General features: G+C 44.2%; 1 protein-coding gene across 1 annotated transcript in view; it reads left to right on the plus strand.

The window, feature by feature from the left end:
* Positions 1–13309, plus strand: part of LIMCH1 (LIM and calponin homology domains 1) — a gene marked incomplete at both ends in the record, with an annotated part of 108430 nt that overhangs the window by 19756 nt on the left and 75365 nt on the right. Inside the window, 2 exons of the mRNA XM_083368054.1 lie at positions 666–696; positions 6960–7070. Coding sequence (XP_083224180.1) covers positions 666–696; positions 6960–7070 — 142 coding nt within the window. The remainder of the gene's footprint in view (positions 1–665; positions 697–6959; positions 7071–13309) is intronic.

Below are 13309 nucleotides of genomic sequence, written 5' to 3' on the forward strand. Positions count from 1 at the left end.
AGTTGGGTAACGAAATGTCTGCAAGAAAGCAACTCAGCTCAAGAGGGCACCAAGGACCAGCCTTGTTTATTCCCTCTTTTGCCTGCTCGGCTTTGGACGGCCTTGCCTCGGTTTTATTTTGGTGGTAGGGGTGGAGCAGTGGGCTAATGCCTCCTTAAGTAACACCAGCTGCCTGCAATGAGTGCAGGTTCGAGTCCCACCAGGCTTAAGGTTGACTCAGCCTTCCATCCTTCCCAGGTAGGTCAAATGAGGACCCAGATTGTTGGGGGCAATTAAGCTGACTTTGTAATAATGCCGCTTGGGGTGTGTGTGTGAAAGCCCTAACAAGCAGGCATATACATAGAATGAAGGCTACTGCTAAGCTTGTAAGCCACCCTGAGTCTTCGGAGAAGGGCGGGATATAAATGGGATTAAAAAATTTTTTTTAACTTTAATTCTTTGGAAACTCGAATGCCGGCTGGGTGGATCGAAAGAGCTCTTGAAAATTGTCCTTCCATGCTGTCAGATCAATAAATGGCTGCAGTCGCCTTTCGTCACGTGCTGCCCAGCCAGCAGACACATCCTGCCGGCTCTTGCGAGTCAGGAAAACATGTGACTTCCCTCCTTATACAAACCGTGGAAGGAATTTCTGCTTTCTGAAATGTTTTCCCTCCTTCCTTTCGCAGGAATCTTGACGCTGGCAGAAAGCTGAAAAATGTAAGTACTCAAACGTGCAGCCCTTTCCCACCCCCCTCTTCGTGCTGGATAGGTGTCTGTCTGGTTGTGTGTGTGTGTGTGTGTAACTAAGGTTGGAACTCCAATATATTTCTATGGATAAAAAAGATATATGTCAAATGTTAACTATTTAGATTACCTTGCTAGGCCCCAAACATGGGGCAAATCTTTATTTCCTGTTTTCAGCCTATCTTGAAGGCCATCGAACAGGCAGTAGTCCCACTGGACAGCTCATATATTTGTGTAAATTACTAACAAACAATTAAGGGAGACTGAAATGCATTTCTAACTTATTAGTTTTCATCAGTCAGCCATACCCTTCTGAGATTCGAACCTGGGCTGATTGCACATTAGGCAGTTGTTTTAGGCAGGCTCAAGAGGTAAAAAACAACTGCCTAATGTGCAATCAGCCCAGGTTCGAATCTCAGAAGGGTATGGCTGACTGATGAAAACTAATAAGTTAGAAATGCATTTCAGTCTCCCTTAATTCTTTGTTAGTAATTTACACAAAAAAGATATACTGTATATCTTTTTGGGGGGCAGGGGGACTTTGAACTTTTGGCAACGCAGGGGCCGGAGCGTCCAGCCTTGGCATCTTTAAGACTTGGTGGACCTCAGCTCCCAGAATTCCTTGCTGGCTGGGGAATTCTGGGAGTTGAAATCCACAGGTCTTAAAAGTGGCCGAGGTTGGACAGCCCTGATGTAAAGCTAACTTTGCTCACGTTTTGATAAGTTAACAGCAAAAGCGTCATGGTCACAGCAGAGTGGAGGAACAGATTAAACAGAGCTGGAAGGGACTGTGGAGGTCATCTAGTCCAACCCCCTGCTCAGGCAGGAAACCCTATAACATTTCAGATGGATGGCTGTCCAGTCTCTTCTTAAAAACCTCGTATTGGAGCATTCACAACTTCTGGAGGCAGGTTGTTCCACTGGTTAATTGTTCTCACTGTCAGGAAGTTTCTCCTTAGTTCCAGGTTGCTTCTCTCCTTGATGAGTTTCCATCTGTTGCTTCTTGTCCTGCCTTCGGGTGCTTTGGAGAATAGCTTGACTCCCTCTTCTTTGGGGCAGCCCCTGAGATATTGGAAGGCTGCTATCGTGTCCACCCTCGTCCTTCTCTTCATTAAACTACACATACCCAATTCCATCAACCGTTCTTCATATGTTTTAGCCTCCAGTCCCCTGATCATCTTCGCTGCTCTTCTCTGTACTCTTTCCAGAGTCTCAGCATCTTTTTTATACCGTGGCGACAGAAATACAAGTCCTTTGAATAGCAGTAACAACAACAGCACAATAAAACTTTGGAAGGAATACATTTTTTGTTCGATGAACAAACCGAGTCTGTTTGAAGTCATTTCGAAGCAGCCAAAGGGGCTGTTATCTCTTAAGTGAGTGAACTGCCCCTTTTGCAGGCATGTGCAAATGCTTTATTGCCTGTGAACTCTCCTGTCTTCCCTCCAAACGGGATTTTAATTTCAAAGCAGCTCTTTTCCCTCCCGTCAGCCTGATTGAAACCAGGAACGGCAAGTGACTCACTGCCCGGCAAGGAAGGAAAGTTTTAAATGCACTTGGTCCCAGAGTGAGATAAACTCTCCAAAGCCCGACACAACTTCTGGTGTTACTGTTCATGGGTGCACTCCTGACTATTCCCATTATATTTGGCTGATGTCCTTCAGTCGTGTTAAGGAATTGCCGCAGTTTTTCGATAGAACTTTGAAGCCCATGATTGTAGCTACGGGTTAATTTTTTTTAAAAAAAGTATACTATTTTATGGTGTCTGGCTTGTCCTGAGGAGAGTGATTGGTCTTTCCCCCTCACCCCCGCCAGCAAAAACTCGTGCACACATGTAGCTTTAGCAATAAATAGCGTGTTTCGTTTTGCAAAATTTACTCAGAATGACTTGCAGAGGCCCTGTTAGGAAGTTGCTGGAGCGAATTTACCAAATGCTGGAGCTTTGTTTTTTGTTTTTTTTAAACAAAGCTTTCATTTGAAATCTCAGCAGAGTTATCACAGCAGTCCTTTTTTGGAGAAACCTGAAAATTTTTACACAGAAATTAGGAAATATTTCAGAGTACTCTGAAAGGACGTGGCTTTAAACGGTCCCTGTAACAGAATAACAGAGTTGAGAGGGACCTTGGAGGTCATCTAGTTCAACCCCCTGCTCAGACAGGAGACCCCACACCATTTCAGATAAATGAAATCAGTCTCTTTTGGAAAGTCTCCAGTGTTGGAGCATTCACCGCTTCTGGAGGCAAGTCATTCCATTTGTTAATTGTTCTCACTGTCAGGAAGTTTCTCCTTAGTTCTAGGTTGCTTCTCTCCTTGATGAGTTTCCATCCGTTGCTTCTCATGTTGCCTTCAGAAGCTTTGGAGAAGAGCATGACTCCCTCTTCTTTGGGGCAGCCCCTGAGATGATGATGATGATGATGATGATGATGATGATGATGATAATAATAATAATAATAATAATAATAATAATAATAATAATAATAATAATAATAATAAGAAGAAGAAGAAGAAGAAGAAGAAGAAGAAGAAGAAGTTGGAAGGGACCTTGTAGGTCATCTAGTCCAACCCCCTGCTCAGGCAGGAAACCCTATACCATTTCAGACAAATGGCTGTCCAGTCTCTTCTTAAAAACTTCCAGTGTTGGAGCATTCACCGCTTCTGGAGGCAGGTGGTTCCACTGGTTAGTTGTTCTAACTGTCAGGAAATTTCTCCTTAGTTCCAGGTCGCTTCTCTCCTTGACGAGTTTCCATCCGTTGCTTCTTGTCCTGCCTTCGGGCGCTTTGGAGAAGAGCTTGACTCCCTCCTCTTTGGGGCAGCCCCTGAGATATTGGAAGACTGCTTTCATATCATCCCTGGTCCTTCTTTTCATTAAACTAGATAGATTCCTTCAAAAAATAATTGAAAATCTAGAAACTCCAGTCCAAACTTTGAACTCCCGGTCATTGAAAAATCCAGAAATTCCTTTCTAGACTCCAGTCCAAAATTTGAACTCCCGGTCATTGAAAAATCTGGAAATTCCTTTCTAGACTCCATTCCAAAATTGAGATTCCATCCGTGCGTGTTTTCAACTGGATCCTTAAAATTGTAGGCTACCTGTTAGCAACCACAGCCGCTTGCTGCTCTTTCTTGAATTATGCTAAGCTCTTTGGTTGCAATTAAAAAGAAAGAGATTAAGCTTTTGCCCTGGCTGACCCTCTTTTCCTTACTCAGGAACCAGTATATATTGCAGTATGTATATATATATATTTCTGTTTTTCACAAAACAACTCTGGAATGAGAGTACTTGAGGTCAGGTTCTCGGTATGGAGAGGGAGGATCTGACACGCTGGGCCACCTCTTGAGCTGCTGTTCCTGGTGAATGGAAACCTTTGGCCTTTCGGTGACATTATTCAAGTATCAAGGGAAGGAGTTGCCTGGAGTTGACGTTAAGGAGGCTCGGGCTTTGCATGGAGGCCAAAAAATAATAATAATCAGGATTTCTCATCCCTGCAGAAGTGGGAACTTCTGGAACTCCACCGGACGCAGTTCCAGATAGGGAACCACGCTAAATAGATCCACCAGTGCCACTCACGTTTATAGGAATTGTTCTCTATAAATAAGTTTGATAGAGGCAACATTAACCCGCCAAAGACGTCAAGGGAAGAAGGCAACAAGTAGCAACAAAGTTCTTATGGAGGATCTTTGACCTGTCCTCAAAAGCTGTCGGTTTTCAAAATCTCTTCACCAGTTTGGGAGTTAGGTTAACCAACCGTCTGTTGGACTGAAAGAACCCTAGTTGTGCCCTATGCAATATTGTGGGGTCCTTGTTGTTCTCTGAGCTGGATGGCTTTGCTGTAGACCAGACATGTCAAAACACAAGGCCCAGGGCCTGGATCCAGCCCGCGAAGTGGTTTCCTGCGGCCCGCGAAGCCATCCTGGCAACAGTGAGGGAACGACCCCCACTTCCATGGCCCTGGCCCAGAGACCCTCCTCCTGCCAGAGACCCTCAGATCTGTCCCACTCCTGCCCAGGCCCCCATAGGCACCCTTGATGCGAACCATGTAGAGTTGGCCACGCCCACCCAGTAGGCCATACGCACTCTAGCCACGCCCACCCTGGCCACACCCACCCAGCCCCTTGAAGGCAACCTCAATGAAATTGAGTTTGACACCCCTGCTGTAGACGTTTCCTTACCAAACTAGGTAACATCATCAGGTGCTAGCAATCCGTTCAGACTTCCTGCCTTAGTCGTGAAAGCCAGCTGGGCGGCTTTGAGCCAATCACCAGGAGACGGTGAGTTCTAGTCCTTCCTCAGACACGAAACCCAGGCTGGGTGATCTTGGGGCAGTCCCTCTGCCTGAGCCCAACCAACCTCGCAGGGTTGTTGTGGGGGAAAAAGAGGAGGAGAAAGGCGTGTGCCGGCCGCCTTGTTTGTAGAAATGATAAAAGGAGGGAGAGAAAGAAATAAAATCAAATGCGGTCCCTGCACCCAGCGCCTGGCCAAGAGCAGCCCTCTGTGGCTGTTTCTTCCACCCATTTTGGATACGCATTAATAAGCATCTGGCATTTTATCGTTTAGACTGCTCAGTTTATGGCTGTTGGGTTTTTCAATGCGCCCTTAGGGAAACCAGAGGTTAATAGCTCAGACCAACTTCTGAATGGAAGCAAAATAAAAAAATAAAAAATCTCCAACTCCTCCTGTTAGAAAAGTGGAAACTGTTTCAGTTCACACAATTATAAATGGGTGTGCCTCCTCCTCTCCCCTCCGTGAATTTATTCCTACGAGTGGAAATTTCCTGTCGGTTATCTGATCGTCCTTTTACAAAAGATTCCAAGCACCGCCTGGAATTCGCAGGAAATCTCTCTTCTTTAATAAATACCCAGAGAGAGGTGCATTATGAAAGCAATAAATTCCTTGCAGGAAGACAACTCCATTTAAAACAAAAAAAAAACCCAAAACCCTGCATTCATTTAATCCTGGAACTCTTTTGTGATAAATCAGGTATTGGTGCCTCTATATATTTCTTTTACTTAGAATTAAGGATTTTGATCCTGCCCTTTAAACTGCTGCTGAATATGCAGCAACCCTCTTATTCTGTATAATTAACCAGTGGAACAGCCTGCCTCCAGAAGTGGTGAATGCTCCAACACTGGAAGTTTTTAAGAAGAGACTGGAGAACCATTTGTCTGAAATGGCATAGGGTTTCCTGCCTGAGCAGGGGGTTGGACTAGATGACCTCCAAGGTCCCTTCCAACTCTGTTTATTCTATTCTATTCTATTCTATTCTATTCTATTCACTCCTATTCTATGCTATATTTTGTTCTATTCTGTTCTATTCTGTATTCTATATTTTATCCTGTTCTACTCAATGGCACACATTAAAATGAGATAGATAGATAGATGATAGATAGATGGATAGATAGATAGATAGATAGATAGATAGATAGATAGATAGATAGATAGATAGATGATAGATAGATAGATGATAGATAGATAGATAGATAGATAGATAGATAGATAGATAGATGATAGATAGATGATAGATAGATGGATAGATAGATAGATAGATGATAGATAGATGATAGATAGATGGATAGATAGATAGATAGATGATAGATAGATAGATAGATAGATAGATAGATAGATAGATAGATAGATAGATATAGAATAGTGATAGATAGATAGATAGATAGATAGATAGATAGATAGATAGATAGATAGATAGAGGGAGGGAGGGAGGGAGGGAGGGAGGGAGGGAGGGAGGGAGGGAGATAGAGATAGAGATAGATAACCTTTATTGTCATTTTTTACTGTGGGCAAAATGGCACACATTAAAAATAGATAGATAGATAGATAGATAGATAGATAGATAGATAGATAGATAGATAGATAGATAATCTTTATTGTCATTGTTTTTACTGTGGGCACAATGGCACACATTAAAAATGAAATTTAGTTGCTTGCTCTCAAAGTGTACACGTACATAACGCACACTTAAACATGCCATATGCAAAATATGAACAGACCTACACGCTTACCTATAAGTAACCTATAAAGGTTAATCACTGTCCATCTTGAACACACAGCGGAAGGAGGAAGCTTTTTTTTTTTGCGGGGTGGGGGGAACATAGACCGTTTTTAAAGGAAAAAACAGGGAACGTCTTTCATTTGTTGTAGAAAGACTACGGGAACCTGTGGTGGCGCCGAATTGATCTGGTGTTTTGCAGTTGTTCCAATTAATGTTTGTTGAATCCTTCAGGTTTTAGCCACCGTCTACTGGCTGGGGAAAACTGCAAACAACAGCGCTTACTTCAATGGGCCCTCACTGAACCTGAAAGAATTTGAAGGATTGTTAACCCAGATGAGAAAGGTACTTCAACTTGCTCTCTCACGTGCCGGTAGTCCTCTACTTACGTCCACGATTGAGCCCCAAATTCCCAGCGAGAACGTCATGAAGTGAGTTTTGCCCCATCGCACAGCCATTCTCGCCACCGTTCTTGAGTGAATCTCTGCAGTTCTTAAATTAGTAACCCGGTCGTTAAATGAGTCCCCCATGGACTTTGCTTATCAGAAGGTCAGGACACTGCGACCGTCATAAATACGAGTCAGGTGCCAGGCGTCTCAATTTTGATCGCGTGACCCTGGGGGGGGTGTGCTGCTGCAGCGGCCGTAAGCATGAAAAATGGTCCTAAGTCTCTTTTTTCAGCACGGTTGTAACATCAAACGGTCACTAAACAAGCTGTTGTAAGTCAAGGACTGCTTGCATTTCTTTTTTTCTTTTTTTTTTAAAGTTTGTTGCCTTGTTACTTCTTTTAAAGCGGCCGTTCTTCACAGACCTGTTTAAATCCCCAACAGATAGTTCATCTCTTTATTCCACAAATGTGAAGGTCGACCCACAACGGAGGAATGGATAGGTGAAAAAAATAGATTGGGTGGAGATGGAAATGTAAACCGTTTTAAGCAAAGAGATTTCAATAAAGGGGAATATTTGCAGAACAATCTAGGGATATGATTGGGTCCCATTTCCATTGCAAAACCGCTTCTGATTTTCAGACTTGAAATAGAAAAAAATGTATAAATAAATACACTTAGTTTTGAAGATTCGATGTTTGTGTCGTTATGGAAAGGGCTGGTAACAAGTAAATGCTTAAAGCGGAGGCTGCAAATATTGTTAGCATTTTACTTAAATAGAAAGATTTGGAAGAGGACGCTGTTTGATCTCGTTTGGTTGTTTTTTCTTCTGCCCGTCCCCTCCCACCCTTTTCTAATCTTTATTTTCATTCTATTTTATGTTGTAATAAACCTCAGCAAAAGTGAATTTTAAAGAGGACAAATATTAAGGCCGGCCGACCTCTTTAATTTTTTTAAGAACTTTTTTTTTTTTGATTGCATGCAAAACTAGAAAAGTTACAGCTTGTGCCGTAGTAACTTTATTGTGTTTGCCTTTTGGTAAAGCCTGTGGTGGATAACGTTTTTTGATCAACAGGGGGGAAAAAAATGTATGTTTGTTTCTGTCACTGTGTGTGTCAGGTAAAATTTGGACCCAACACCAAAATCTGATTCACCCTTTCAAGCTTATATATCACTCTCTCCAATACATTTCTAATGCAATATTTTCTAAGTCATTTTGATCCACAGTATGTTGGTGATCTATGTGGGAGTGATGGAAGGATGTGATTTTCCATTAAGACAACTTTTACAGCACATTTGTGTGTTTGATGTGGCAGGGATAATTGTTGTATTATAGAATGCCAAGCCGGAAAGGATCAAAACATTTGTAAGTAATTTTTTAAAAAAAGTTGGCTTCTATTGCGTGCAGCCATTGCTTGGATATCTGTTACATCTTAATACAATAAATTTATTATAATAAAAAGTAGGTTTATTGTGTATATAATCTCAGAAAATGTACTTTCTTCCATGACATAACCTTTTTTTAAAATAATAATAATAATATCAGTCACTTCATAGCTCTTATCTGGACAGCCCTTACAGTAAGGTAGACTCATATTAATTATTTTATGACTAAAGGGCACGTTTTTGGTTACACTTCTTATTTGCGGCATTCTTAAACATGGATTTTCTCCAATTGTATAGACGTTGGACTTCCCCTCGGTTGGCATTCTGTTAGGCACTGTTCTGCCCTTTTGAATTATTAGCATGCCAGACTAAACTAAGATGAAATGAACAGCTATTCAGAGGACAGATTAACAAAGGTTGCAGTTTTGGAACCGAAGCTTTTTTTTTTTTCCCCTCTCTCTCTCTCTCTACAATTTGCTCATTCATTCATTCATTTAATTAATCAATCACGCATTCACTCCTTTTTTTAAAAAAAATCATGGAGATGCTTCGTCTGTTTTAAAAGAGGACGAGAGAGTGAACAACAAAGCTTTTTTTAAAATATATATATATATTTCAAGGGATTTTTAATGAACGAAATACTGTCTGGGTGTCGTTGGATAGCTTCTCCGCTTTCCAGGCCTATTACGGTTGAACTTTCAGCCATAGAAAGTTTGCTTTTCCAAAATGGCATTTGGCCAAAGGATTAAAGGCAGGCTGTTGGTATGCAGAAGTTGTACTGTAGATGCCACACTGGGGAGATACGCAAGGACCATGGGAATTTTGTCTGTTGGGTATGGAATACACCCTGTGTACAGGATCCCACCATTAAGCAGAGGAAAAATGTTCCCCCTAGGAAAAAAAATTATTTTGGAGGGGTTGTTATTAAAGGAGTGCCACAAGTCAAATCCAACCTCCATCTTTATTCCGTCACAGACCATCCGACTGTTCTTCCGTGGCTCCACTCAAAATGGCGTTGTTGGTGTCGGTGTGGGTGGAGATGAAAGACTTGGGATTGTGGCGTTTGTCTGCCAGCCGGTGTGGGTGGATCCTGGTTTTTAACTGGCGCGATATTTATCCCACGTAGAGTTGGTTGCAACCATTCCTATCGTCCACCCGTCTTGTAGGGAGCAATTTAGGTTTATCATTGGGGAACACCCTTATCATAGAATCATAGAGGCCTTCTAGTCCAGCCCCCTACTCAGGGTAGAAGTCTTACACCATCCCAGTCAAAGGGTTGTCCAGTCTCTTCTTGAAAACCTCCAGTGATGGAGCACCCAAGAGGGAAGCTATTGCATTGATTGATTTTTTCTCGTGGTCAGAAAATTACTTCTCGGACGTCTCTCTCTCTCTTTGACAAGCTTCCGCCCATGGCTTCTTCTCCTGCCCTAGAGAACAAGTCAGCCTCCTCTGTGACAGCCCCCTGAAGTACTGGAAGACAGAAATTCCTTAGCAAATCTTGGGCTATTACAACTGGTTGGTTTTTTTTAACACCAGGGAGAAATTCCCACAGAGCTGATTCTGACCCATTCTTTGCTGAAGGAAGTTTAACTCGCACCCCAGGAGTGGGGTGGTTCAGCGGTTCAGCTGGCCTCCGAGAAGCATCTCCCATAGTTACACGGGAGTGGTGTCGCCCTACTATCCTCGTCTTTTGGATTCAAAAGACGGAGGAGGAGGAGGAGGAGGAGAGACAGAAGAAGAAAAATAAACTTTGAAAGCTTTGGCTAGTCTAGAAAAAAGAAGGATTAGGGGGGACGTGATAGCAGCATTCCAGCATTTGAGGGGCTGCCGCAAAGAATCAGAATTGGAATAGAGCCAGAAGGGACCTCGGAGGTCTTCTAGTCCAGCCCCTTGCTCAATCAGGAGACACACACCCCCCATGCCATCTCAGGCAAGTGGCTGTCCAGTCTCTTCTTAAAAACCTGGAGTGGTGACGAGGGGGGGGGGTTGGGGTTCCACTTATTTTCCACAGCCCCAGAAGGCAGGGCGAGAAACAACGGATGGAAGCTAGAGGTTGCAGAGGAGCAACCTGGAGTTAAGGAGGAACAGGGAGGGCGATTCGCCAGCGGAACAGCTTGTCACCAGAAGGCGTGGGTGCTCCGTAACACGACACCGGAGGCTTTTAAGGAGGAATTCTCCAGAGCGGTAGTCGGGTTCCCAGCTTGAGCAAGGCGGGTGGACTAGAAGACCTCCCAGGTGCCTTCCAGCATTCTTGGAGAAGATCCTAGCTGAAAGGAGGGGCAGCCGTCTCCTTCAAGGCGCCCCCTGGCCTTTCCGTCTTCTGGAGCTCTCCGCCTTTTAGTATGCACCGCTTGCCCCGGAGAGAGTTTATAATCGGGAGGCTGTCAAAGGCTGCCATTGTTCTCCTGGCTCGGAACACGGCTGGCAGCCACAAGGGCCCTCCGATCTCCCGGCAGCCGGGAGCTGGCAAGAAGCGAAGAGCAAGGCTGAATTCTTCAGAGACATCAGGGAAAGAGTTTGCTTTCTTTTCTTTTCTTTTCTTTTCTTTTCTTTTCTTTTCTTTTCTTTTCTTTTCTTTTCTTTTCCTTTCCTTTCTTTTCTTTTCTTTTCTTTTCTTTTCTTTCTTTCTTTCTTTCCTTCCTTCCTTCCTTCCTTCCTTCCTTCTTTCTTTCTTCTTTCTTTCTTTCTTTCTCTTCCTTCCTTCTTTCCTTCCTTCCTTCCTTCTTTCTTCCTTCCTTCCTTCCTTCCTTCCCCCTTTCTTCCTTCCCTTCTTCCTCCCTCCCTCCCTCCCTCCCTCCCTCTTTCTTTTCTTTCTTTCCTTCCTTCCTTCCTTCCTTCCTTCCTTCCTTCCTTCCTTCCTTCCTTCCTTCCTTCCCTCCTTCCTTCTTTCTTTCTTCCTTCCTTCCCTTCTTTCCTCCCTCCCTCCCTCTTTCTTTCCTTCCTTCCCTCCTTCCTTCTTTCTTCCTTCCTTCTTTCCCTTCTTTCTTTCCTTCCTTCCTCCTTCCTCCTTCCTTCCTTCCTTCCTTCCTTCCTTCCTTCCTTCCTTCCTTCCTTCCTTCCTTCCTTCCTCCTTCCTTCCTTCCTTCCTTCCTCCTTCCTTCCTTCCTTCCTTCCTTCCTTCCTTCCTTCCTTCCTTCCTTCCTTCCTTCCTTCGCCCTTCCTTCCTTCCTTCCTTCCTCCTTCTTTCTTTCTTTTCCTTCCTCCCTCCCTCCCTCCCTCCCCCTTTCTTCCTTCCCCCCTCTCTCTCTCTTTCTTTGCTCTAAAGCTGATTGCTTTAGGAAGAAAGACTCCCCCTTTTTTCCAGAACTGCAGTTTCTCCTCCACACGACGAGAGAAGGTGCTGGGGGTGGGGGGTGAGCCCAGAGCTGGGTTGCTGTGACCGAGCGAGAAAGAACCACCACGACAGCGATGATAAATTCCTGTTTGCTGGAGTCCCGAGGCCGATAGACATGACTTTGAAGGAATCTGTTCAGGGAAGGGTGGGAGATGCGTTGCCTGCTAACTTGAAACTCGGGACGCCTCTTCTGGTACCACACGGCCAGCGGCCCCTGTGAAGCAGATGCGGTGGAGAACGGACTAGCCATGTTTCAGGTTGCTTGCTTGCTTTTATTTATTTATTTATTTTACCTCCTCGTTGTATCGTTAGGTAATGTGCATTAACACAATCATTCTTGCACCAGTTGTTGCTGGGATGGATGCGTTTGTTTGGGGGTATTTTTGGCTTGGTTGAAAGTGTCAGGGCAGATCCTTAGCGGAGAATGATAGCGGCGGAAGACGAACACAATTATTATTATTTCATTTTCATCCGATGTTGTAAAACCGCTTCATTGAGTTCTTTCTTCGTCGGCATAAATCCAGCTTTTCTTTTCTGTTTGGTGCACGGGGTGGGTGTGCGGGGTGGGTGTGTGCCTGTGTTCCTGGGAATGTTGTTTTGCTTTTCACAGCAGACTTCAAGCCACTTTGGAAAGGGCACTTTGGATTGAGACTTCGGTGAAGCCCAAACGATTGGGGGGTTTTTGAAATAGGTGGTCCAAATATTTTTTTAAAAAAAAGTAACGTCCAATCAATCAATCAATCAATCAATCAATAATCCTTGCTCTGGATTATGTTACCGGCTAACGTCCCAGATCTTTTGTGCTGGCCGTAACGGTAGAAACAAACAGGCTTTTGAAAAAAAAAAAAAAAGAACGGAAAGTCAAGTTACAGTTTTCCCACGCGGTCTGAGCAACAACAAGTCTTTTATTTCCTGGTGGCTTCTGGTGGAACAAGTTGTCTGTTTCAGAAAGCCACAACTCCCGCAGAAAAGCAGTTGTGAGGAAGGGGGGAAAAAATAAACAGGGACGGACATCGGGAAGAAGAACCAACCCCGCACGTTGTCCTTGACTGACAGCAGCTCAGTTAGTGACCGTCTGACGTCGCGACGGCCCTGGAAATGAGTGACCTTTTTCACACTTACGACCGTCGCAGCATCCCCCAGGGTCCTGTGAACACAATTCAGAGGCTTGGCAACTGGCGTGGACTTGTGGCGGTTGCAGCGTCCCCGGGGGTGTGTGTCACGTGGTCCCATTTTGCGACCTTCTGACCAGCAAAGTCAACGGGGGAAGGCAGATTCACTTAACAGCCGTTTACCAACTTAAACAGCAACAAGAAACTCACTTAACAACCGTGGCGAGAGGGGCTGTAAAATGGGGCAAAACTCATTTCACAAATGTCTGGCTCGGCTAAGAGAAATTGTGGGCTGAATTGAGAGTCCAAAGACGAGGGCTGCCCGTACTCGTGTTGTACTTTTCAGCCACGCCGCGGGTGGGCGCA

The sequence above is a fragment of the Vipera ursinii genome (genome assembly GCF_947247035.1).
Source record: "Vipera ursinii genome assembly, chromosome: 7".
In the NCBI taxonomy this organism is placed as follows: domain Eukaryota; kingdom Metazoa; phylum Chordata; class Lepidosauria; order Squamata; family Viperidae; genus Vipera; species Vipera ursinii.